General features: G+C 37.9%; 2 protein-coding genes across 2 annotated transcripts; both read right to left on the reverse strand.

Annotated features, from left to right (window-relative positions):
* Positions 1–1,954: 1,954 nt before the first annotated feature.
* Positions 1,955–11,810, reverse strand: LOC144659020 (uncharacterized). The gene is made up of 12 exons (XM_078519555.1): positions 11,633–11,810; positions 9,462–9,682; positions 8,463–8,523; positions 8,196–8,336; positions 7,534–7,623; positions 6,814–6,936; positions 5,971–6,084; positions 5,080–5,172; positions 4,405–4,442; positions 3,596–3,656; positions 2,588–3,053; positions 1,955–2,113 (listed from the first exon to the last, which is right to left on the reverse strand). The coding sequence occupies exons 1-11, from the start codon at positions 11,739–11,741 to the stop codon at positions 2,602–2,604; spliced, it is 1,503 nt and encodes a 500-aa protein (XP_078375681.1). The 5' UTR covers positions 11,742–11,810; the 3' UTR covers positions 1,955–2,113; positions 2,588–2,601.
* A 6,403-nt stretch (positions 11,811–18,213) lies between these two features.
* LOC144658764 (uncharacterized) lies at positions 18,214–26,997 on the reverse strand. Its single transcript, XM_078519232.1, has 12 exons — positions 26,860–26,997; positions 25,136–25,305; positions 24,438–24,498; positions 24,113–24,253; positions 23,405–23,491; positions 23,191–23,313; positions 22,788–22,904; positions 22,095–22,178; positions 21,716–21,753; positions 21,271–21,331; positions 19,224–19,593; positions 18,214–18,408 (listed from the first exon to the last, which is right to left on the reverse strand). The coding sequence occupies exons 1-12, from the start codon at positions 26,966–26,968 to the stop codon at positions 18,381–18,383; spliced, it is 1,389 nt and encodes a 462-aa protein (XP_078375358.1). The 5' UTR covers positions 26,969–26,997; the 3' UTR covers positions 18,214–18,380.
* Between the last annotated feature and the right edge of the window lie 326 nt (positions 26,998–27,323).

The raw sequence follows: 27,323 nt of genomic DNA on the forward strand, positions 1-27,323 counted from the left end.
TGGCTGCAGGATAGTTATTTATAGACACATATTATTGCACTTTGGTTTTCACAGTTTATCAAATGCTTAAATAAATTTTGATTAAATTATTTTTTTTTACGTTGCCATGGTAATATTAGTACGTTTCTGCGCTGCTTTGTTTTACAAAGAAAGTTCAAAACAAGCTGTCTAAAAAAAGTTAGATGCGGTTTCCTTTTTTTCCTTTTCGCTTAATTTAATCGAAGTAAAGATCAAACCGTTTGATCAGAGTGGCTTGCTTAAAATATACCCCTCATCATAGTCTTAAGGTAGCTGGCAACAGCTTCCAACGCTTGAACGTTGATGGGTAGGTACTACCACTGTCTTGAATTGATGCTGAAAGAATAGTTCGAGCAAATGCCCAATCATAAATAAATAAGTAGTCGTCGTTTTATGAACATACCAGGTCACAATTGCAACAGTATAATCTGTCTATAAATTTTAGCTTTATGTGCTGTTATCTCTAAAAAGAGCTCGCTGACCTCCATTTTTCATCATTTAATAATGGTTAGCATGTTAGGATACAACTTTTTGCAAAGTTTAAAAAAAATTCTTCCGTGGGTTCTGAGACAACTTAATTTATCCACCCTTTTATTGCAAATGGTGTTGGTTATTCGTTGGATGCGTGCATTCTTGCACAGTGGTTGTATTAATCCATCAAAGTATAGGAGCTTGAAAGCGCTGGAAACCGTTACCAGCCACCTTAATGTCGTTGATTGTCATCTCATTTCCAAACGGTTTTGTATGACGCTTGTAAGCCCTACCAGATATAAGCTAAAAACCCTTACGATTTTGCGGCATCGGAGGGATCGGAACCACCAGGCTTGAAGTCAAGATAAGAAAAACACAGATGAAAAGGGACCGTCAGACGACTTGGAACCACTGAAATTATATGGATCATCCCAGAGAAGAAGAATCAATAGAAGGCATGCGGCACCAGAAATGAAATGACTGGTACAAAAATAGTGGCCACTTGGCGCCTCCACATGGAAAGAAACCTCTACAATTAAAGGGAAGACCAGGTCGCTTTAGACCACCAGAAAGGAAATTCGAAGTATGCAGCAGAAAGAAACGGCACAAAGGAGGCTCAGGTCCACCAGAAGGACTGCGATTACCAAAAAGAAAGGGACTGCCAGAAGGGAGGATACCATTCGAAGAAACGGGGCTGCCAGAAGGGAAGAGATAAGCAGAAGACAAATGACCCTCTAAGGGTCCACCAGAAGGGAAAAAACCAGATCAGATCGTCTAAGACACCAGAGGGGAACGAACCAGCAGAAGGGAAGGAACAAACAGATGGAAATGAGGCACCAGAAGGAAATGGACTTTCAGGAGGAGAGGACAAACAAGAAGAAATATGGCACCAGAATGAAAGAAGGCACCGGAAGGGAAGAGACCACCAGAATGAAAAACACCACCAGAATGGAAGGGACCAACAGAATGGAAAGAACCACCAGAAGGTTAAGGACCACAAGGATGGAAGGGACCACCAGAAGGATAAGGACCACAAGGATGGAAGGGACCAACAGAATGGAAAGAACCACCAAAATTGTAAGGACCACAAGAATGAAAAGGACCACCAGAAGGGTAAGGACCACAAGGATGGAAGGGACCAACAGAATGGAAAGGGCCACAAAAATGAAAGGGAAAAGGAGGAATGGCATCAATAGGGAATAGACCACCATTAGGGTTGGCACGACCAAATAATAGGGATCACCAGAAGAATAGGGATCACAAGTGGTTAAGGGGACGCTAGAGGAGAAGGGAACGGAAAGGACCACCAACAGGAAAAGAGATCACGAGAATCCCGAAAACACCGGAACGAAAGATATCACATAAAGGGCAATAAAAATAAGGGTATTATGTGTGGAAGTTGAGACACTAAAACAGGGAATTGTTAAAACCTGCTCAATGAAAAAGACACTTGAAAAGGTAATGTAAATTTAATTTATCCATGTGTGTTCAAAATAGCTCTCCGTCGTGCCGTCCTAGTTAACTAAGTGTAGCAATTACTTTTCTTCTAAATTAAACAATAAAGGTTTTCTAATGGTATCTTGTGTGAAAAAGTCTGCAGATAATACAATCTTCTCAGCAGGACCTACAAGATAAAAACAAAATGACAGGTTTATAACCAAGTACCAAAATTAAAAGGTTTTATTTTATTTTCCAGGGTAGGTAAAAGAATTTTTGGTTGGGGACGGTTTTTTTTTTTTTTCGGGAAATTTTAATTTTTCAACCCCTTTTTTTTCCGAAAAAGGGGGGGGGGGGGGGGGGGGGGAGAAAAAACAGTTTTTGAGAACTTTTGAAGAATGGTCTTACTGCAGTCATGAAACGCGACGCGTTTTGTTTTGGGACTTTTAGGGAAAAGAAGGTGGCGAAAAGACGTCAAGTTTAACTATTTTAAATGATGTCATGTTGATTATTTACATGTTGCTTACCCCAAAATAGATCAAACAAGCGTCTTTTAAGGCGCAGAAGAAAAAGGAGTTAAGAAAGGGATACCACTAATAATTAAAACAATTTAAAAACATGAAACAACAGAAAACATCTGAGACGTGTTAACTCCATTTACCGTGTTGGCTGCTTTCAGGGCTTAGGTTTAGGACCACGAGGCTTGGACCCAGTGGGCTTGGAACCAGTGGGCTTGGAACCAGTTGGCTTGGAACCAGTTGGCTTGGAACCAGAGGGCCTGGATCCAGTGGGCTTGGACCCAGATGGCTTGGAACCAGTAGGCTGGGAACCAGTGGGCCTGGAACCTGTAGGCTGGGAACCAGTGGGCTTGGAACCTGTAGGCTGGGAACCAGTGGGCTTGGAACCTGTAGGCTGGGAACCAGTGGGCTTGGAACCAGTGGGTTTGGACCCAGTGGGCCTGGAACCAGTAGGCTTGGAACCGGTAGGCTTGGGCCCTAAACGTTTCTCAACAGCAAGACCGACTGTTAAGGCTCCTCTCAAGTTTTGCAGTAAATATCCGCCCACAACTTTGAAGGCAAGATCCTCGTGACCATTTTCCATGAGGTATGTAACTTTGTTAATCAGCTCTAAAAAAGGAAAAATATAACAGCGAAATATTTTTTTGGAGGAAGGACGGGAAACATAGTAAGCATATAATATACTCATGCACATCAAAGATACTCCTTGTCTTAGAAAACGAAACTGAAATTGGATAACCAGCCTACTTTTACTATTATACAGGGCCGTAACCAGACCTTTGCCACAGACGAGGCACGATCTTGCTAGTGAGTTTTGGGGGCAGGCTCTTCACAAAATTTTAAAATCTAGAAGTTCTGAAACGTTTTCAGAGACATTTTTCTTGAGGCATTTCCTAAGAAAGATCAATCTTGCTCAACTGGGGATTATTTAAGCAATAAAACATATTTTGTTTTTAATTTTCGGGGTAAAAATCTAGACGAGGCAAGTGCCTCGTCTTGCCTCTTGCTAGTTACGGCCCTCTTATAAACCTACATATTCAAAGATCTCTCCTTTCAAATTCATTACAGAACTTTGGATTAGATTGAAACGCTGAAGGTTAAAAAGCGTAACTTAAACCCAATCAAAGTAGGTTACATAAATGAGTACATACCGTGTTCGTATCCCTTTGCGATTGCATGTAGAAGTCCAAACTTTTGGTCAAGCTTGATAGACTGCAAAAATGACATTTAATGAAAGATATTGCTAAGGAAATTAGAAAAACTAGCTACGTACTACCCGGCCATTGCTGGAATCCGAGCCTCTACCTCCGTAGTCTAGAGCACAAACCGTCGCCAGTTTAAAACACTATTTTGCAGTTAATGATGGCTTTGTAAGCCTTCATTAACTGCAAACTAATCAAGTTTGGACGTTGTTTTTGGACTGGCAAATCATTTCTGAAAAGGATTGTAACTGTCCACGTCAAATTGGCAGTGAATCCCTGAAATAATTGCAGTAACACTTTGTTTATCCATTGGTCAAGGTTGGATAAGTCAGAAATTTAAACTATTGAATTTGTTCCTAATCGAAATTTGACAAGCGAAGTTCCAGAAGTGTTTGATCTACACTAGCTCTGAGCTTTATCTGAAATAACCATTAGGCTACCATCCCGAGTTTTCTATGAGCGAAAAGTCAACGAGGCCAGCTAAGTTGACTATCGTTACGATTTTGTGTATTATTAAGCCAAAAATCCTCAGTTTTAGAGCAACGCGTGCGCGTTCGTTCAGCGAATAAAAAGCAGTAGGGGAACCAACCAGATTCGTGAAAGTCGGCAGGCCTCGCCCTGTTCTGTGTACTTACGGTTCTCCAACATTCCGCGTAGCTTTTCGCGATAAAAAATAAAAACAAAAAGAAACGGGGTCTAATGAAAAATCAATTTTTATTATTATAAAAATATATTGATGGACGAAAAGAAATACTTACCTCAATGATTGTGTCCACAATAAACCTAATGAACTTCACTGGAAAGGAATTTGAAATTCATAAGGTTAAAAGACGCCTTATGGGGCCGTCAATAAAGTTCTCAGCTAGGGAATTGTGGTCCCGCCCCCTCCACTGTTCGCGCTTTGTGTATACATAGCGGTTTCGAGAGAAGTGGCCTTATATATAAGTTATATATAAGTACAGAAGCGACAGGTCAACAAACAGACAATTTTGGTGTTAAATGAAGTTTATAGTGCCCCAGCGTCACTAAAGGGGAAAATGATTTCTTCAATCGCGCTGAAACACCATGTCATAGGCATTGTCGCGAACGATTTTCCATACGCTTCTGTACTATTAAAGGAAGATCTTTCTGGAAACAGCTGGATTTTGAACGACCGTTTCAAAGTTAAAAGTATAACCAGGAGATATCTACATTTTAAAAAATCTCACGGAAAGGGATATGCCTGACTATTCTTGATGTCTAGTACCCTTGTCTCGCCTTGGCGTTGCGTTGTATATATTCGTGAGAAAAAGAACTGACTAAACTATGGTCCCTGGTTCACACGAAGCTTGGTCGCTCAAGGAGTTTTGCGAGAAGCTTAGGCGGCAAAGTAGCAACACAAATCAAACTGTTTTCGATATTATGGATTAAAATATAAGTACTAATATACAAACCTTCGTTGCAGTTAGGTGCATTGTGACCATCAAACAATAGATCAAGTACTCTGTCTTTGATGCCACTTTGTGGTTCAAGGCGTTTGACTAAACCTGGCAAACAAACATACATCAAATCGGATCCAATTTGATACAAGAAAGGACGAAATAAGTAGCATATTGGTAGTAAGCACTGTGTGTATATTGTAGGGTAAAAAAGACTGACTGTTCAGGCAACGTAGTAGTATTGTAACTGAATGTCCTATTTGCAAGTATCACTTGGTAATCGCGATCGTTTGTTTGTAAATTACCGTTTGCCAAACGCAGAAGTGGACGGCCGAAAGAAACGCGGAGAAGAACAATAAATAAAGAAAGGGGAAATCTTGGTGTTAGGACATGGAGAAAGGCAGAGGTTGCAGTGAGAGATAGGGTGGCTTGGAGGATCGAGGAAGATCGATGGCCCCATTCTCTTTGAGGAGATAAAGAAGGGATAGATGGCCGTTTGCCAATTAAAGAACAGGATATTGAGAGAAAAGATAAATAAAAGAAAGAACGGAATTGATAATTGAATTGAATCGAACCAACAGCTGGCGAACTGATGCGCTGCAGAACAATCAGTTTAAAAGTTTCTGAGTCATTTTCGAATTTTAGCTCTGGAAAACTAAATAATCATTCTTTTTAACTTAAACGACTCGCATGCATGAACATGTGCCAATATCTGGTGACAAAGGGTTCGGTGCAACTCGCATGTTCACTTGTAAGTTACGTTTAGCACATTCAACAAAGTTACTCTATTCTGATTGGAGGAGCAGTACAATTCAAACAGTACAATACAAGCTCATAAATTTTAAAATGCTATTATTTAAACATTATTATTTAACTATGCTTGGGTTTCTTATGTAATTAACTTACCACGTTTGCAGACGTTGTTCTCTGCGTAGATATCCAGATTGATTCTGCTCGCAAGATCAAATTGCCCATGTGGATCATACTCCTCTACTAAATCACCAATCTTACTGAACAGACCTGAACAGAAATAAAAGACAGATAGGAACATTATCGTTGTATACAAGCTGCTGATGTCACATTTGCTACTGTCCAGCAGATAAACACAGGGACGGCGGAGCCGGGGGGGGGCTGGGGGGGCTTTAGTCCCCCCCCCCAGAATTTCCGAAAAAAATAAAGACTTACGTACTAAGGTAAGAGTCTTTTAAGCCCCCCCCCCACTTCAAGTCACTAGTCAGCCCCCCCCCCCCCACTTGGAAAATTGCTCCGCCGTCCCTGAAACAAGTGTTATAAAAAACAGGGTAGGATAGCAGCCCTCGCCAGGTCTCACACGAATAGCTTGCCATGCCCTTTGAGAAAACAACTGAACAAACAGTAGGGGCAATACTACTAGCCCCCAAATCGATCACAATGCTAAATTTAGAGGAACAGTAGAATTGAAAGCTTACGAGAGCTGCTACACTTCTAGTGATTAAACAACATTCACAATAGGGCTACAACCAGACCTTTGCCATAGCGAGAAATTTTGTGGGGGTTGGACATGTTTTTAAATGTTTGTGAGAGTAGAAACTCTAAAACTCTTTTTTTCTGGCTTAAGCTCTTTCTTAAGAAAAAAGGGAGATTAATTTAATGACTGTATCCAAGACGAAAAAAAACCCCTATATATATTGTTTTTTTTTGTAACATTTATACTGATCCTTCTCTTTGCCCTGAGGAATCAATAATTAGTTTGAGCTCAAAGGTACGAACCATCCAATTTTTCATCACAGGCGGCATTAGCGACCATTCCTCCAATGATCATGATCGCCTTTATTCCAGGATGGTCGTGGAGTCCATGCTGGTGAACCAAGTAAGAAAACGCTTCAAAAACGTCTAACAAGAAGAAATGAAAGAAATCATGTCATATTTAGTCAAGTGAAAATTGTTTAGGCCCTGTTACACTAATTTTTCGAAAAGTTGCGTTTTCCACGATTCCGTCCTTGACTCAATCCAGCACAGAGTGACGGAATGGTCGCACAAACGCACCAACCACAGCAGGCAAAAAGGAGGACCCATATAAACACTTGCAGTTCACCAGACACTCAGGTATTTCTTTAAATCTATCTTATTAAAATATAATATCTTTTTTAGTACAATGTAACATTTTTTTCTAGGTAGGTAGTTAGTCACACGTACACACGACCCCTCAATGCAAGCATGTATTTGCAACGTTTTTAAAACAGATGTGGTTAAATAAAGGTATTATTTATAAGTTCGCGCAAACACACTCTCGAATGAACAGTCACGCAACGTCTATGCAACAAGCGTTGCACGAGGTGGTATAAACAACGTTTTTGTGTAACAAAATTTCGATACAATTTCGTTGCTAAAAGATTAAGATCTAGAGTACCTTAAGGAAAACAAAAGGTTTTTTTTTAAAATTAATAGGAGAGGAGGTCATAGGATATTAGTACAGGTTGGGTTTCTTACCGACTTCAGGGTACATTTCGGCGGCCTCAAACATCTTGGCCACGTCTTCCTGGAAGTCCAAGGCGTCATTTTCTAACAATTCGTTAATGACTGTCGAAAGAAGAATGAAAATTGGAAAAGAAGATGCATAACCGGTTTTCACCGGACTTAGCAGTTTGGTCAGCTTGCAAAATCAGTCCGATAAACTAGATTGAACTCGATCTTAAGCTTTGGCACCTCGCAACAGCTGCGGGCGTAACTCGGAATTATATATGGCGCAAACGTTACCTTGCTGATGGATCAGGATTTGAAGGAAATAGGAAATTTAGAGGAAACTAAACAAACTAAGAAAGTTCCAAGCGCTGGAAAGTGTTAAATATGCCGTTTCTGGTTTTTTTTTACTTTTTTTACTTTTTTTTTTACAGGCCGCTCCGGGAAAATTTAGTGGAGAACAGTATGGATAATAGAGTCTTTCGGGCCTATGGGCTGGTAGTTTCCCTTGGAAATTTTATTTTCTTCTAAACTAATATTAGCCTGCGTTGCAGACGTGGGGTCAAGTTCGTCTGCAACGCAGGCTAAACTAGTATCTAAGCCCTCGAACTCTTGCTCAGCGCGCATTGCCAATTGGATAACGAGTTTTGCCAAAAATCAGCCTATGGGCTACGCAAAGAAAGAGTCTTTACCTGATTCGTTGACGTATTTGGCGAATTGTTCTTTAATGTCCTCGCAGTGCATGTGCTGTTTAACGACATGTCTTCCTAGCAATGCCTTCACTTCGTCGTCATCTTTGTCTTTCAGCGCACCTAGGAACTCCTCAGCATTTTCTGAAAATTCCAACGTACAAACAATGCTGTCCGTGAGAACAAACAATATTGGAATACAATGCATAACAAAAGATATTTATCACCGACTTGCATACCGGTTCAAAATGGCGCCGTAAATCAGCTTACCTTCACTTTTTTCGTCCCTAGCCTCTTGCAGTTTCTTCAAAGCTGGTCCGATGTAGCGTACCTGTAATAAATTTGAGAGTGACAGTTTTACTTAGCTAGTAAGGGGGCGACCAATAAATGTTATTAGGACGTGTAGGGAAAATCATACTTCCACGATCGTACAAGGGTTGTTTTTAGAACATCCACACAAGTTTGGATAGCTTTCATCTTGACCTCGCCATCTAATCTGAATTTCACTTATTTTTTTTTGACGTCAGAAAATAGCTAAATATCGATACAATATTTTTCCAAAATAACAAAAGGATATTAAAAAAGACACTAATTATAAAATGCAAAACCCTGTACGTCCGCTGTCTAAACTAATGACCAGGGGCCCGTTTCTCGACAGCCCCGACAACTTTTCCGGCCTGTAAAGCGATTTTTAATTAGCTGTATTTTAAAAAAAGAGAAGTTTTTTGGCCTGAAATTTTTTTTGAAGAAAACCTTTTTTTTTTTTTTTTTATTAAAAAAAAAAAACCCTTTAATAACAAAGGTTTTTTATTTTTTTTTTTTTTTCGGGGGGGAAAAATTTTTTAAACCCAAAAAAAGGGGCAAAAATTTTCATTAGTCCTTCATGTTTGGGTTGTTTGCATTTTAATATCACGTAGCATAGTATGTGTGTTTTGGTGAACTTTTATTAGTAAGGACATTTTGTGATAAAGAGACCGCGTGGCACCCGTATATATAGCAATTATTTAATAATTATGAGATATTCTGGTGTGCCGGCAGTAGGCAATACTGCCGATACACCAATCCTAAAGAGCGTGCATCTCTTAAGTGTTCAATTCTGGACATATCTGAGCAGATCTTATACAGTTTCCACGAGGATTACGAGGAAAAGTATCCATTAATTGTATTATTTTTTGACGTCGTTTAATTTTGACACATTTCTGGTGGGATCTGTTTCAAAAACGTTCCCGAATTGGTATTTAAGTACTGTAAAATGACTGTATTACTTACCGATTCAGCCAATGTCTTTAATAGATCATGTTCTTCTCCCGAACCACCCTCGCCAGCTGATCCCGATCCATTCTCGCCGGATCCCGAACCACTTTCGGATCCCGAGCCGCTCTCATCATGGTCATTTAGTGTCAGTGGACGTTTTTCAAAAAGACCAGCAAGGTAAGCTGTCGTCTTTAAGCTTGAAGGATTCGTGAGTTTTGTTGCATCAATCGGTCCATCTAAAAATAACAGAGTGGAATACTGAGTTAAAAATTTAATAAATACCTATTAGTTATCAGCTCTTAGCGCTGTCCACTTAATTAGTGACTAGTTACTATTTTGATCTGTGGGGTGGGGGGGGGGGGGGGGGGGAGAGATAAAATGTAATGCTTGGGAGAGCACTATGCAATGTATATTGTCTACAATAAATTTTGCTACGTAGTGCATTCCATGATTTCTATTTGAACCTGCAAACTGTAATTAAAAAATATGTAATGGCAGGTAGGCATTTACTGATGTATAGAACATTGAGCAGAGAACATAATAAAACTGATCTCATCTACTGTTTTCCCGCGAAAAATACAAAGTCATCAATAATTGCAAAAAGTAATAATTTCAGCACTGTTATCTTCTGTAACCAAACGATCTCGTTTTCAGCTCAGTCTAGATCTCTAGCATGGGCGGACGGGAGGGACACTTGGGAAACACGCGTGATAACGGTATACTTAAGTTTGATCACTGAACCGTTTCTTCCCACGCGAGTTCGCGTCAGCACAAAGTCTTATGATGTCTTGCCTAACCATGACAACGCGTTGTATTTATATTTACAAAGTAGTAGATCATCACCAGCGCCCCCTCAACGTGAATAAAATTTTCACTGTCTTCAACGCAAAAATAGGGTTAAAAACTACAATTAAAAAAAAAAGAATGAATATTGAAATTTGTTTTCCGCATTACGTAACAACAGTTTGTGATCGGCAGCGGACGTTAGCGTTACCTTGTAATGCTGATATTGAAAAACAAAAATAAATAGAAAAATAATTATAATAAAAAAATGATTTCTCATGCATGACCGATGTGTCACAGATAAAAAAAGTCAATAAATTATTATGCAGCGATTCTTGAATGACTTATAACTAGGAAAATGTGATTTTCGATCGTTAAAACTTAACATTCTTATACTAAAATGTGCAAAAACGTTTAATGAAATAAATCTTGTACAATCAGCATCCAGTTTTATTCTGACCATGCAAATCGATATTTAAAGCTTTTGTGTGCCTATTGTCGACGCATAACAAAGCACTAAGCAGCGAATGCGGAAAATTTTTTGACTCCCATAGAGGTGTTCATCAAAATCTTTCACGGCTTGTAAAACTTAATATTTTGCTTCCCGTTTGAGTCCAGTTTCTTGAAAAAGGGTGGGAAAAGGAATTTTTTTTTTTTCTAAAAAAAAGGGTAAAAAAACCCCGCAAAGATATCAGTTGCTCTAGTGTTCCTACCATTTTTTGAGGTCAAATCGGATTGCGGAAAAAATGTTGCAGTGAATCGCGACGAGTAATGTTTTGAGCAAACAACTCGTTTTAATTGTTCTGACTAAATCATTAAAAATAAATATCACCATTAAGACTTTATGTGCTGCTCAATCACTTAAAATAAACTGCAGTAGCTTACAATTTTTTGTTCTGTGTTTGTATCAATTTCAGGGAATACTGGGCCAAATGACTTTGGCTGTCCTTTTTTTAGCTTGGACCGTAATATTACCAATCGGGGGCGTAATGTAGAATCAAACGCAAACTCTGTAAATAAATGCGTTTAAGCTGGGTTCTTAAATACCGGTGTTTATCTTTTAGATTTACCAAATCGACTTCTTAATGGAAGCATCGGCATACGAGCCCTTAATTGATGCAGCCGGATAAAAATATAGAAACTGATAGAAACTGTTGTGTATTATGTAAGCCTGTATAGGACTGGTAGCAGATTTTATCAGTCAACTTACGGGTTTGTGTAGATAAGGGTGTACAGGTGAAGAAATAAATAAAACGAGTGTGGTTTTAACTAAGAATACGTAAATGATCGCAGCATTAAAATACTTCCATATTAATTATCGATTTTTTTCCCGACACTTAAACATAAGTCATCTTTGTGTACAATTAACCCGGAGTTATCGGGAATGACAGAGAGATATTTACCTTTCAGCAAGTGATGCAGTCTAGTAGACCTCGTCTCTGGAAGGCCAACAAGATTCCGAATTGCTTCAGCTGCCGAGACTAAAATCAATGTGGCGATGAAAACCTTCATTTTCTCTTGCTGTCAAAAACGAGAAGCAAGTTTCTGAGCGCCCGTCCTGCCTGACCAAGCTGAACAATCTTTAGCTATAGGCTTTTGTATAATATTCATCCGACCTTCATTAATACACAAGAGTGATTAGAATGTACTTTCTCCTCTCAATACCCATATAGATGCCAAAGAAGTAAGTGATGAGAAGTTCAGAGAATTATCAATCGCATGATTATTGTCCTGATGCTCAACTAAATTCTCAAAGCTAAATTTAGAAGCAAATATATGAAAATCCTAAAGGAGAATTCACATTTTGATCTCTAAGATTAAAAAACATTTATTACATAACTTTCAATTGTTTCAATAAACATTGCCTCATGCGTAAAATATATTCTTCCCAGGGTACAAAGGCATTGCCACAAAGCGGAAAAACGTAAATTTGCATGTGACGCTACTTGGCTGATAAAGCACTTTAATTCATGTATTGGCGCAAAGTTTCGTGGAAAATAATTTAAAGTTGTTGTCGTTTGGCCTGAATCTGTCATGCATGCACTCTCATCGACTCTCATGGGCTTTCATTGCCTTTGAACATGCTCAAATTTTTCATGTGAGTCGATGAGAGTTTTCTCTCGTTTGGCCCGAATGTTGATGATAGTCACTGCGAGTTTGACAAAAACTCTCAGTGAAAGTCAAATCTCATCAGCTCTCATCCTTGGTTTGGCCCGGGCTTAAAAAGCCTATAAAAGGTTAACCGGCTATTTACGGATCGGAGGGATGGAAGACAAGAGAGAGAACAGAAAGGAACAGAGAGGGACACAGAAGGCATGGAAGAAGGGAGGGAAGACGGGACAAAGGAGGAGAAGAAGGAACAAAGAGAAGGAGGGAGAGGGAGGGGGGGCAGAAGGAAAAGGGACAGAACGAGGACAACACGGCGGGAAGAGGGAAGGGAGAAGGGGACCGCAAGAGAACGAAGAGGAAGGGACGGACCACAAAGGAAAGAGGAGAAAATGTCTGGGAAAACCAGAAGTGTGAACTTGCTAAAGCGTGCTCGAAGGAAACGACAATTGCAAAGGATATCAGTAAATTTAATTCATTTAATGCATATTCAAAAAAATATCCGTCTTAGTAAACTACGTGCTGATTTTATTTTAATTCTACATAAACGTTTCCAACTGGTATCTCGCGTGAAAAAGTCTGAAGATAATACGGTCGTCTCAGCAGTACCTACAAGATAAAAACAAAACAAAAAACAGGTTTAGAACGAAGTACCAAAAATGAAAGGTTTCGGTATAATTTTCAAAGGTGGATAAAAAATCGGTCAGAATTAAGCTCAGTGCTACGCGGTGAATGTAGCATTTCAAAGTTTGCATTCACGGTTACCAAGTCACACCACCTTTGCCATTCAGCTAGGAAAGTGATCTTGGCGGACTGTTGCTTAATAAAATATAAAAGAGCGAACATTTTTTTTTGGAGAATTTCTGTTAAATGGTCTGACTGCAGTTATGTAACAAGAGACGCCCCATTTTGGGACTTAAAGTCTTTTAGGGAAAAGAACAAGATATAAAAAGGCGTCAAATCCAACAGTTACAAAGGATACCATGCTGCTGCTGTTTAAAGTTGATATTCGCATTTTGTTTACCCCTATTATTCTTTTGTGAATTAATCAGATAAGCGTCTTTAAAGACTACGATGAAAGAGAAATTAAACAAGAAACAACAGAAAACATCAAGGACATGTTAACACCATTTACCGTGGTGGCTGCTATCAAGGCTTAGGTTTAGGACCACGAGGCTTGGACCCAGTGGGCTTGGAACCCGTAGGCCTGGAACCCGTGGGCCTGGAACCAGTGGGCCTGGAACCAGTGGGCCTGGACCCAGTGGGCCTGGAACCAGTGGGCCTGGAACCAGTGGGCCTGGACCCAGTGGGCTTGGACCCAGTGGGTTTGGACCCGGTAGGTTTGGACCCAGTGGGCCTGGACCCAGTAGGCTTGGAACCAGTGGGCTTGAAGCCACTAGGCTCGCCTGATCCCGATCCGCTCTCCCCTGATCCCAATCCACTCTCCGCTGATCCCGATCCGCTCTCCGCTGATCCCGATCCACTCTCCTCTGATCCCGATCCACTCTCCTCTGACCCCGATCCGCTCTCCTGCTGATCCCGATCCACTCTCGCCGGATCTCGAGCCGCTTTCCCCGGATCCCGAGCCGCTTTCATCATGGTCATTCAGTATCGATAGACGTTTTTCAAAAAGACTAACAAGGTGAGCTGTTCTCTTTGAGCCTGGATGGATTCGTGAGTTCTGTTGCATCAATCGGTCCATCTACAAATAACAGAGTAGAATACTGAGTAAAAAGCAGAGGGACAATTGGTTGGGGGGGGGGGGGGGGAGGGGGGGAGGGGAGAATGTCAACAATGAACTTTGCTAGTGCATTCTATGACATCTCTTTGAACCTGCTGATCTTATCTGACTGTTTTTTCCTGCTAAAAATACAAAAACATTTTATAAGAAATATCAACGCAAGAACGCAACGTTTCGGCGCCATGTCATTAAATTCATCAATAATTGCAAAATTCTTCACAAAACTTTCTCGTTTTTAGCTCAGTCTATATTTGTCTGTAAACCGAGTCAAAGTCTGCAAGGATTCGTACCTCATGTAGAGAACGTCTTCCCTCAAATTTGATTAGTAAGCGTTTTTTCCCACGCAAATTCGCGTCATCACCAAGTCTAATGCTGTGTTGATTGCCTAATCATGGCAACGCGATAAATATACAAATAGTAGATCACTGGTCAGTTTTTAACTACACCCACACCGCCCTCCCACCCTGCTCTCGTGATTTTTCAAGAAATGTGGTACACCTGTCACAATTCCTTCTTTTATCATTAATTTGTGCTGTCTAAAACCTTTGTCGCGATATTTGGAAGCGTTTTGCCGGGATGAAAACAGTCATGACAATTGTAAACTTAGGTAAAAGCACCAAAGAAAAGTTGAAAAACATAGGGAGAAACAAGAACGGTTGGGATAATGGATAGTGAGGAACGAACTTGAAACATAAAGAATTAAATTACGCCAGCCATGAGGTACCATTTTATAAACTGACGCTGGCAGTCAGGATTTTTTCAAATCCATGATTTTCTGTTATAAGTAACTTTCTTAAAAATAAACAAGAATAAAATTTACAGTATGTTCCAACGCCAAAAGAACAATATATAACTGAACTGCAATTACAAAACCAAGAATGAATACAATTGAAATTTGTTTTCCGTATAACAATTTACCACACGCTAATACAGAAAAACAAAAACAGATATAAATAGAAAGTAATAATAGAGAAAAGTTTTTCCCATGCATGTCCGATGTGTCACAGACAAAAATAAGACAATAAAATAGCATAAAGCGGACTTAATTATAAATTCTCGGCGATTTAAACAAGGAAAAATACGATTTAATATCTTAAAAACTGAACATAAAAAAGCTTAAAGAGATAAAACTAATTGTACTGAATCATCGTCCAGTTTTGTGCTGAATGACTTTCAACAAAACGATATTTCAAAATATTTGTCTGCCTGTTGTCAAGGCATAACAAGCACTAATTCTAGCTAATTCTCAAATGCGGAAATTTTTTTGACCCCCATAGAGGCTAATTAGTTTGCTGCCCATTCAATAAATCTAGGTTCTTGAATGTGGGTGAAAGTGTATACAAACCCCTCAAAGATTTCAGTTGTCCCTGTGTTCAGACCATGATATGAGGTCAAATCGGATTGCGGAAAATGTTTTGCAGTGAATCGCGTCGAGTAATGTTTTTAGCAAACAACTCGTTTTAAGTGTTCTGACATAATAATTAGTTATTCCTATAACAACTTATGTACTGTTTAATCGCTTAAAATAACTGCGCAGTAGCTTAAAAAATTTGTGTTTGTGTTTGTGTTTGTATCAATTTCGGTAAGTGGCTGAATGACTTCAGCTGTCTTTTTTTTACCTTGAACCGTGATATTACCAATTTGCCACAGTTAAAGAAGCTACGTCACAGGGATTTCGCAGATTTTTGACCTAAACCGTTCTGAAATTAGTAGTAGGCAACTTAACTCATGAAAAACATTATCTTTGGACATCTTATGGAAGATTTAACCTTAATCTGTGGATAGAAATCAAAATCAGACTACCAATTTTTTTTTTTGAAGACGCGAGGAAACAACTTGAAAAGTTTAGCCTCAATTTTTCAAGTTGCAATCCATTTCCATCCTAGCCATTTGCAGCCAAAGACGCTTTTTAACAGTTTCAGTGCTCTCATATAGTTTAGCAATTTTTAATAAAACTGGACCGTTAGTTTTAGGTTTCCTGCGACACAAATATATAATTATTTTAGCTGTTCAAAAAACTGTTAAAATCCATGACAAAGCCACTGTGCTATTACATCGATGTTCATTTGTCAGCAAATTAACTTGCGATAAATTAAAGCACCGGCATGTAAGTCCTCACTAGATATAGCCACTCATAAAACTGGGCTGTAAATTATGCACCCTGTATGAGACTGTTAGTGAAATCTCATTTAACCCAAGGCTTAATATAGATGTACAGGTATACAGTAACAAGGAAAGAATTCGAAAAGTCTGGTTTCAAAAATACGTAGATGATCGCAGTGTTTTATAAAATACTTCCACATTCCGGCACAAAATAGTCGATTTTCTTTTTTTTACATATGTCGTCTTTATATGCCATCAACGGGACCCAGAGTTATTGAGAATGAAAGAAAGATATTTACCTTTCAGCAAGTGATGCAGTCTAGCCGACCTCCTCTCTGGAAGACCAAGATTCCAAATTGCTTCAGCTGCCGAGATGAAAAGCAATGTGGCAATGACAACCTTCATTTTCATTCGCTGTCCAAAACGAGATGCAAGTTTCTAGCGCCCGTCCTGCCTGTCCAACTGAAGCTGAACAATCTTTACCTGCAGGCTTTTGTATACGATTTTATCCGAGTTTGAATAAATTTACAGGAGTGATTGGAATGTAATTTCTCCTCTCGATACCCATATAACGCCAAGCAGGCAAGAATTGAGAATACAAAAAATAATCAATCGCATAATTAATGTCTTGATTTTTAACCAAATTCTTAAAGATAAATTCAAAAGCAACCTATGAAAATTCAATAGGAGAATTTATATTTTAATCTCCAGGATTAAAACATTCATTACATAACCTCTATTAATTGTTTTAATAAACATTGTCTCATGCATAAAAAATATTGTTCCTAGAGTACAAAGACTGCCACAAAGCGGAAAAAACGTAAATTTGCATCTCATGCTCCTTGGCTGGTACAACACTTCAATCATGTGTTTGTGCAAATTGCCAATGAAAATAATTTAAAATTGATGCCACAATATATTTCATCTTAACTAAGCTTTGACTTATAGCAAACAATGGAGATTTAAGAGATTAATAACAGAGGGTCGTAACAAACCCGAACAGCTCTCACTTTTTATATGTTATTTCAAAAATGCAACTTTTCACACTAAAAATAAAAAGGCATTGTTACAGACGTGAAAAGAATTATAATAATTTTACTTGTGGAAATTCACTGCATGCGCTTATACAAAGCGGAAAAATTTAATTTTGCGATCAGACACTGAATTAGAAGTGAATATGAAAATGACTTTGCCGAAGGCATTTAATTAACGGTTTTCCGTCGATTTTGATTTTATTTCGCGTGCGGCTACAATGCAAGTACTTTATTTTTGGGTTACATACTATAGTATTTTGGTTTTCCTTTTTTCAGTCAGTTTGAATGTTTTTTTGTTACCATGGTAAGATTAGTACCTTCCAGTGGTGCTTTAATTGACAGAGAAAGTTTAAAACGACTTGTTTGAGGAAATATCTTATATTAGAAATGATTTCATTTTCGCTCAAAATAATCACAAGAAATGGTCTCTAAGGGTGAAAACTCGTGCCTGCGTTGTTCAGTTTTTCCCGAATGGAACGGAAAAATAAAAATGTGGGTTTTCACTAGCTATTTTCACAAGCATGAGCATAAGGATAACCACGAGTATAAACGCATAAGACTGACGAATTCGCTTATTCTTCTTAGAGTAAAGCATAAAACACAAGAAAAAAATTGTTAGTTCTTTCTTGTGAAGAGGGATATACTTATTGAGGGTTTTGAAGGGGGGGGGGGGGGGGGGGGGGTGGCTGGATGAAATTTAATTTTTCTGCACAAATTGTGCCCAAATTCCAATTTCCCAGCCTATTTTTCCCTGATTTTCTAAAATTCCAGTCCCAGTTCTATTGTTTAATTGTTTGTGACTCCCAGTCTAAATGACACAAATCTTTTTTATGTAATTGTTATCTATAGTTTGTTTGGTAATTTATTAATGTCTTTCGCAGAGCTTTTTTGATTATTTTAACCTCACTTACTTGTTGGAAATATCTCAACTACCTATTCTTTCCGACAGAAAAGCAAACGAGAACAAATGTTTTAATACGTTTTTATTTAGAATCAACTGGATATGTATTTTACAAAAAGTGCATAGTTTTTTTTTACAAACTTTTCTTGCGACAAATCGCCATTTTATCCGTGAAAATTAGTGTGAACGTGAGCTATTAACTGATCAAAGTTCGTTATAAGATGGCAGCTGCTAAACGAGGCTAGCTTTGCGTGGTCAAGGCAATTTTATTTTTCCCAAAAGTCTTCTTCGGACCTGCAAAAGACAGAAAAGTACAAAAATACTGTCAGCCAAATACTCAAGTCCGAATATACGTATATGCAGGATTCCTTAATTCAAAGTGTTTCCCCACTTATGAACATTTCAAAACCATGCATTTTGCTCATCTGTTTAAAACAAAATACGTTATTATGAATTTATTTCATTTGTACTCGAATGGCAAGCAAAACCTTAAATTAACTAAAGGAAACCTCCACTACGACAAGTTGATGTTGAATTATTTGTAATAATGTGTCAATTCCAAATTTTACGAGACTAGGAAGAAAAAACATTTTCGCCAAAAAGTGGAAGTTATAAAAAAATTTCTTGCATACCACCATTTTTGATTTTATGACGTGTAATCGTTATTGCTATTGATTGGAAGTAGTGCATCTATTGTGTGAAACAATAAGCGACCATTGCAAGTTAAAAAATCAAAAATGGCGCCAAGCAGGAAATTTAAAAATCATTTTTTGTTATTTTTGTATTACCAATTAATTCTATTTTTCTATTATTCGATAAAATTTGAATTTGGACGTTAAACAAATTTACGTCTACTTGTTATAAGAGCTGAGGTTCTCAGTTTTTCTTCTCATTTTGCTTTTTTACGACTTCTCCAAAATCATATTATCGTTAATATGCTCTTCCAACTCTAAGATGATAAAAATGTTTTATGAAATTTTTCAAAAGTTAGATAATTTTTCAAAAAATATTTTGAGCATTGAAGCCTTGCAAAAGAGAGGCATCATTATCGAAGGAAGAAAACTTGTAAATATAACTATATATTAGAGATTATAATAGAGAAGACTTACTGTAAAAGGTCTGATAACTCGGCCAGAAAGGCGCGACCACCAGTCGGCTTGGGACTTTCATAGGAATTTGGACCATCAAAAGCCTCGGGACCTTTAGAGGGTGTTGGACTACTAGAAGGACTGGGAACTTCAGAGGGCTTTGGACTACTAGAGGGCTTAGGACCTTCAGAGGGCTTGGGACTACCAGAAGGCCTGGGACCACCAGAGGGCGAAGGCCTGGATCCAGGGCCAAATGACTCTAACTGTTTTTTAACAGCCAGACCGACGATCAGGGCCCTCCTCAGATTAGTCAACACATAGTCGCCCACAGCAGTCTGAGCTTCTTTTGTCATGTTGCTTTCCATAAAGGTCGTTACGTCTTTCATCATATCTGAAAATGAAAACAGTTACGTAAGTGTCATTATTATCTTGGCACAAGTATTCTAAATACATACTTTGTATGGACATCTTTGCATTTCCAAGAATTTTGTCTATTCTAAATCCTTTACAAACTTAAACAATAATTAAATTTTAAGGCTTAAATAGTACACCGATTTTTTATAAACACTTCTTTGAGTCCGGCTTTATTAATGTAATGGATCTTCGATTTGACTTGAATACTACAGTATCCTATGATATTATTTCAAAAAAGCTCAAAAAAGCAAACTTTCTAGTATGGGCAGGCCTCAGACATGCCATACCGTCCCACCTCCAAGAATTTAAGTTAAAAGCAGACATCAGCACCCCTCTGGCAACCTCACCCTCTTTGGTTATTAAAAATAATGTTTTTGATATTATGATGAAAAAATCGAAAGACTATTATACATTGCTTATAAGCAAAAAAGCGCAATATCCTAATATCTCTTTAGCTCTAAAACGCGATTTTAATTTAACTGACGATCAATTAGAAAAAGCTTTTCTTTTACCGCATACTGTGTGTTCCGAGCCCTACGTCAAGGCCTTTCAATACAAGGTCCTTAACTCTATACTATATACCAATTCCAAATTATACAAAATAGGATACATCACAGATGATAAATGCTCCTTTTGTAAGTTTGAGCCAGAAACCCCGAGACACCTTTTTGACTGTGTTTATTCAAAACTCTTCTGGAAAGATTTTGAATTTTACTTTTATTCTGTATCAAAAGAATATGTCCACTTGAGTTTAAAAGATGTGTTAATAGGCATTACAACTTCAGAAAGCCCCTTACTATTTCCTATTAATAGGAAAACTGTATTTATGGGATTGCAGAAGATCGCAAATACTACCAAGCTTAGTTGGGTTTAAAATAAAGATTAAAATAAAATTTCTAACAGAAAAATATATCTCAACAAAGAATAAGACCTTAAAAACGTTTTATAAAAAATGGACGACTTTTTGTCCTACTTAGTCTTTTTCTCTTTCATATGCATATATATCTTTTGCCTCATTTAGCTTATTTTTGTAAACCTCTATTGCCTTTGTAAGTGTTACCTTTTTAGTTGTAAGTGAGAATGTAAGTAGTATCCTCATTATATTGTAAGTAGCTTTATCATTGTAAGTAGTGTAAGTAAGTAGTGTAAGTAAGTATTGTAAGTAGTTGTAGTATTGTAAGTAGTGTAGGTAAGTAATTTAATGTAAGTTTTGTAAGTAATGTCGTATTGCAAAATAAATAAAAATAAATAAATAAAATAAAAAAATAAAAAATAAAAACAGTTACGTAAGTGTCACTATTATCTTGGCACAAGTATTCTAAATACATACTTTTTATGGACATCTTTGCATTTCCAAGAATTATGTATATTCTAAATCCTTTAAAAACTTAAACAATAATTAAATTTTAAGGCTTAAAGAAGGTCTCAACAAGTGAGAAGTGGTGTTTGTAGGAAGGCTATTTAACAGAAATCACTTGACTTGCGAAGCAGAGGCCCTATTTTGTTGAAATAACTTCAAATCCTGAAGAGCCGAAAATTTCCTCTCCCTTCCATTTAAACCAAGGAAATTCACATATTTGCTCTTACCCCGTTGTTGAAACAATTCAAAGCGAGTGTTTTATTATCACTTGTGACCTGAGTCTAATCAGCATACCTTTAACGCGTCTCTCTTCCACTTTTTTTATAACTTCCACTTTTTGGCCGAGTTTGATTGCCTGCAAAAATTATACAGTTGTTAATCAATCGCAGTACTTTGAGGTGTGCTTAAATTGCCCGGTAACAGTACCAATAGCAATCAAAGGGAAATAAACTCGATTGTAGAAGAGAACCAGTGTTAATTTTCTTCATTGTTTCCAGATATTTTTTTTATGTACTTCAAGACAATATTCCCTAGCTTATCATCAAAATTAGAACCACCTTTTAAAGAATAACTGTAGCAGTTGTAAATACTGCTCAGCCTGCTTTCATTTGAATGGTCGCACTCTAGGTTTTTTTACTAACAAGGAGCGAAAAGGTTAAATGTACAGTATGCTGTTTGGGAATTATCATTTTTTATTTTTCAAATGCACAAAATGGAAAGTATAGAAATAAAAACTTACATCCATCACGGTACTGACAGTAAACCTGATAAACCTCACTATAAAAGAATGGAAATGAAATTACATTAATTTTCTTATTGAAGAAAAGGTAAAATAATATTAGAACTATGCATTATCCTTGAAAACTCCAAATTTGAAAAAAAAAAATGCGGGTAAATTTGGATGTCAAAACAATATTGCCAAGGCAACATAAAAAGCTGTAGACAGACAGCTTTAAATTTTCCTTTCTTCAAAAATGCGAAAGACAAAAACTCAGACAGGGAGAGGGGATGGCACTTATATTTATCCTAATTACAAGCAATTAGACGTAAAACAGCCGATATGTTGATAAGGTCTAGCCAACACTAGCGATGCATTAAAGACAATTAAAAATTCATACCTTCCTTGCACTTTTCGAAAATGATGCTTAGTAATCTTGCCTTCATGCTAGTACTTTGCTGTGGTCTCAAATATTCCATCAAACCTAGTAAAAAGAAGGAAATTAAATTTAATCAGGAAGCAAGAAACTGGCCATGCAAAAATTTATTACAAACGTTAACATACATATAACGGCATTCTTCTAAACACGATCTAAGATTGTGCGAGAAGTTTATTATTTATAGTTAAAGATAACATGCAATTAGTCAGTGATACCGCCTTTTTAGAATAAAGATTGGCTATTAAAAGGGTATATAAATATTAATGAGTTTCGACAGCGCGCGTGGTGCACAAAACTTCCAACAATTTTTTAGTTGAGAAAACTATGGTTTTGAATGGAAACTTACATGTATGATAGTTATTTACACAAACCCATTCGTTCTGATCATATTAAGATACAATTACATGTAGAAATTAAATTAATGAGACTATACTGTTCTCAGTTTCGTTGTAATCAGGGAAGGCAATTCCGTAATCTATAAACTAGAGACTTAGGATTCAGATGAATTGATAGCGGTTGTCGGATAAAACGTAGTTCTACCGAACTAACATTTTGGATGTGACGGCCACCCTGTATGTGCTATTTAATAAGGGTTGTAAAGTGCGTTTTGCATGTGCGGCTAATGAGCGGTTTGCCAATAAAATTCACACTTACCTCCAGGGCATTTTTTGCTGTTCTTCTGGTAAAGGTATGGAATGATTTTATCCTTGAAATCAAAGTCACCATGTTCATCTTCGTTTTCTATAATCTCTACAACCTTGTCAAGAAGACCTGATTAACGAACAACATGAGACGTGTTAATTTCTTTTTTTAAACTTGTCAGTGAATGCAAAAAATTATGAAACAATTATATGTGCGCTTTGTAGGTAAATTGTTCTGCATTTTATTTAATCCGATGAACAGTCAGTCAGTGCTGTTTCTGATTTGCCTAAAATTGCTGATCCTACTCTAAAACGCGCAACACACGCGAGTTCGCGCAGGAGGTCGCGTGAGGGACGCGAGATCTTTTCTAAGGGTAGTTTTTTCTGATGCTGTAAAGAGAATGTAGTGAACATACCATCCAGTTTCACATCGCAGGCTGCATCAACGACCATCTGTCCGATGGTCATGATAGCTTTGACTCCAGGGTGGTTATGGAGTTCTTTTGAGTGAACAATGAGGGAAAACACAGCAAAAATGTCTGTCGAGAGGAAAAGAACGAAATGACTTGCAAAACCACATCAGACTGCTCAAGATTAGGCAAAAAGTTTTTAACTACCGTAATTACTAACCGAAAGATTTTTCTTCTGCCGCTGCAATAACATGACCCATTAATACAGTGAAGTCCAAATCATCAGTCTTTATCAAGTCAAACAAGCCTGAAGAAAAAAAAAAACACGGTTACATATAAAGCTGCAGATGCGATGCAATCCTCACATGGTAACTGTACACGTTCCGACTGCCCTATCTAAGATAGCCTGCGAACCGGAGGCTCCCGAGTGGGGTTTCCGTGAGAAAGGCAAGTGGGATGACGCGAGCGAACGAGCGGCGAACGCAAGCAAAGCGAGCGGAAGATTGGGGTCTGAGGGGGGAGTATGGGGGCGCGGGAGCCCCCCCCCCCCCCACTCAGGACCCGCTCTTCCGCTCGCTGTTTGCAGGCTATCTAAGCCCTGTTTTCATGATTATGTCATTATATTTTTTTTTTTACTGAAATTGCTAAGCCAAGTTAGCACGTTCAAGTTTTTTTGCAGAGAGCTTTTTGTTTTGATATAACTTGATTCTAATTATTATTAACGTTTCTTGAAGGGTGAAAGTAAATTTTACAAATACTGATTCAGAGAAAGTGTTCTGGTGTGATTTTGTTGTCAGGAGAAAATGGACCTTTGTACTAGAAATCGAATCTATATTTGAAAAAATCGTGGTCGTAAATTTTGCACCGCGAAGCATTTTACTTTAAATTAAAAAAACAAAGGAAATTTAGCAGCAGCAATGATATTTACCTGTTACATGAGCATGGCGGGCAAATGCAAGTTTGATGTCAACACAAGTTTTGTGCAGGGCCATGATATGTGCTCCAAAAACCCTCTTCACATCGTCTTCGTCAGCTCTTCTCAGGGTATCTACAAACTTCCTCGCATATTCTGAAATTAAATATATAATCTCAGTTAAATTATTTAAAAACTGTCTGAACGTTTCAAAATGAAACCCTGAGACTGTTGAATCTCTTGAAAGTGAATTTTCGTGCTTTATTTCTTTGGGTTGAGTTGTATTAAGGTTGACTCAAACTACTTGTTACTACCAGTAAAGAAAGGAATTGAAGTTTACCGCGATTCTGTTTGTCTCTTGCCTCTTTCAGGTCTTTTATGGCTGGTATGATGACATGTAACTGCAATAAAATATTAAACAGTTGATTTATTTTAATGCCTTAAAGGCATCCAATGTGAATACACTGAAATTTGATGGGGGTTGGGAAGAAAAAGAAGAAAAGAAATTAAATCCCTGGTCCTGTAGGCCCCACCGAACCAATGCATGATGGCGGTCAAATATGGTATCCACTATAGTTTTAATTCTATCATTTTTTCTACTTCTCCAATTATTCAAAAATTCCCGAATTCTTCCGCAGTCCTGTCATTTTTCTTTCGTGATAAAAATTTCCAAAACCGCGAAAAAAAAAACGCCCCGAACATGGGACGTTGTTGTAAGAAACTAAGAAGGCATTTCGGGGATGCATGAAGCATCGAAGACAACAGAAATTAAGAAGCAATTACGTTGAAACGGATAAAAGAAAAAATAGTCTTGTGTTCACTTACTTTAACCGAGTATTACTGAATATAAAGATACATATTTCCGCTTAGGATGTTGAAATATCAGCTACTTAAAACATGATAAATAAAATATGATATCAGCTGCATGGCTAAAACAATTTATTATGAATGTCACATATACATGTACATGTACTGCTTTGTTTTCCAAATTTCCACACTCACTCTCTCATCACAAGTACAAATTATTCCGTGCCTTACCGCTTCAACAATATCATGCACGGCTCCTTTAGTGGGATCCGGTCCTGGATTAACCCCTGATCCTTCTCCGTGTTCCTCGTCGCCGTGATCATTAACTTCATTGCTATCCAGGAGGATTGAAAGATCAGCGGTGGAAGGGCTTCCGAGTCTTTTGGCAAAGAACGGCTCATCTGTGAAAGAAAAACAATAACACACATCATGCTATGCGTTTTTGCAAACTGTTGCCGGCATACTATTCCCAAGTGGATCACGTGGCCCCACGCGCGCGGGACACTCGACTCGCGAGGGAGCTCTTTGTGTCTTGAACAATTGTGATATCTCGTTAATTAAAATAATGATTACTGCATTCCTTTTAAGTTTTGTGCGTTCACACACCCTACGCATCTTGTCTTTTAGGCCTTCACTTAAACTAAACAGTTTAATGATAAATCTTTCCGACAATAAACGGAGACCAAGATTGCCGATGAATGAAATTTACCAAAGAAAAAAACATTTCGATTCGAAAGCTAATGTGCAATGAAATATATTCCATTAAGTTTTTCTTAGTGATAAACGCACCTTAGTAAGAAAAGAGTGCGCGATCTCGAATTGTTAAAAAATCGAAACTCCCTTTCAGAAAGAGCGGGAGCATGTTCATGCGGAAAGATGTTCATACAATCATGTAAGCCGAATCGAGTGTTTTGCAATTGGTTCATAAAGCAATTTCACTTTATTATGCAAATCACCTAGTTTAAAACTATTTGTTGCATGTACTTAAGTTAATTAAGCGAAGCGAATGAACTTTGTACTTTGTTCAGCCCATTCACTTTTATATTTTGGCACCAGTGGACTGTATATATTCGGCCTGTGGAAGTCGAAGTCTCCCTTAGCAATTAATTTCGCTCAAACTAAAAAACAACCTGAGAAAATCACACAAGATTTGTATTTCTTTTGTTCATATAAAAGCTGCTTTTAAAGTCTATCTTGGACTGACTGCTTCGTTATATTCTTATGAACGTTTATAAAGATGCTGTCGAGAATCCGATTTCACTTTATAATTCTCGAAGCGGAGCTTGGAAATTAGGCGCAATTAAAAAGCTGTTGTGAGCTGTAAAATTTAAACTAGACTTTTGAACATTCAGAGCTGGTTTCGATGCGACTTTTTTGCGGCTGAGCTATTCATATGCCCGCCTTTCTCTTTCTCATCGACAAATTTAATGTAAGTTCATTCTTTTTCTAAATTTCTGTGCTCGAGTGATCGTGAGCCGGCTGGTGGCGAAATGTGAAACAAATATACAGAACACATGAAATAAATCCGTAAAAAGCCGTGAAAAGGTGGGTTTTCAAGCTAATAAATTTTGACAGGAAATTTTGCAAGGACTTTGCAGAAAAACCCTTTTTAAAAATGCAGCCAACTTTGAAAGTTAAGTCAGTGATTTAAAACAAGACGAAGCCTTGTTGTATGAAGGGCGTAACCAACTTCAAAAATTACTGGATGGGGAACAACGGGAAGCGAACATTTTGTAGTCAGAAAACTTCCAAGATGCAGAAAATTTGAATTTTAAATCGTCTCCAAAAAGCATTTCTGAAATTTGTACTTCATGTGGTTAAATTGCTTTACACCAAAACTTGTAGAAAGCATTCCACGAGCGAGATTGATAAAGAACGACTCAATCGTAGCAAATTAATGTGAAAATGCCGTCTTAAACTACGCTTAAAAGAACGGAAGAATAACAGTAACATACCTTCGAGTAATTGATCTAGCTTCTCAAACCTCGCCTCTGGAAGGCCAACCCAGTTATGAATCTCTGCGGTTGCGGAGGCGAACAGCAGGAATGCAACGATTAGCTTCATTTCTTCCAGCGAGTCCAAGTTAGACGAGATGCAACCTTTCCAAGTGCCCCGGTCGGATGAGTCCAAAAACCTCACGCCGGCAGCATTTATCAGGCTTTTTTGGAACAGCTAATTACGTAACTACTGACACTCGTTACAATAGGCATTGTCACAGAAGAGAAAAAAGACTTTTTCGAAATGCAAATCATTACAGAGATAAAAATGTCGTTGTCGACCTTAAAGCGGCATTCCGACCAACCGATAAGGTATTTGCAGGCGAAAATGTTTGTACTTTTTCAAAGTGTATTTCATCTATAGTCTTTTGGGAACTACAAGTGTAATAATCTAAATAAAGATTTTGAAGAAAAATTACTTG

The sequence above is a fragment of the Oculina patagonica genome, chromosome 6 (genome assembly GCF_052425735.1).
Source record: "Oculina patagonica isolate OP01 chromosome 6, crgOcupat, whole genome shotgun sequence".
Classification (NCBI taxonomy): Eukaryota; Metazoa; Cnidaria; class Anthozoa; order Scleractinia; family Oculinidae; genus Oculina; species Oculina patagonica.

Coding starts and splice junctions, on each gene's coding strand:
- LOC144658764 (XM_078519232.1), bottom strand. CDS start 26,968: ATGAAGCTAATCGTTGCATTCCTGCTGTTCGCCTCCGCAACCGCAGAG. Junction 25,306..26,859: donor GCTAGATCAATTACTCGAAG/GTATGTTACTGT, acceptor TTTCTTTCACAG/ATGAGCCGTTCTTTGCCAAA. Junction 21,332..21,715: donor CTGTCAGTACCGTGATGGAT/GTAAGTTTTTAT, acceptor TAATTTTTGCAG/GCAATCAAACTCGGCCAAAA.
- LOC144659020 (XM_078519555.1), bottom strand. CDS start 11,741: ATGAAGGTTTTCATCGCCACATTGATTTTAGTCTCGGCAGCTGAAGCA. Junction 6,937..7,533: donor CGAAATGTACCCTGAAGTCG/GTAAGAAACCCA, acceptor TCTTCTTGTTAG/ACGTTTTTGAAGCGTTTTCT. Junction 3,657..4,404: donor TTGTGGACACAATCATTGAG/GTAAGTATTTCT, acceptor TCATTTTTGCAG/TCTATCAAGCTTGACCAAAA.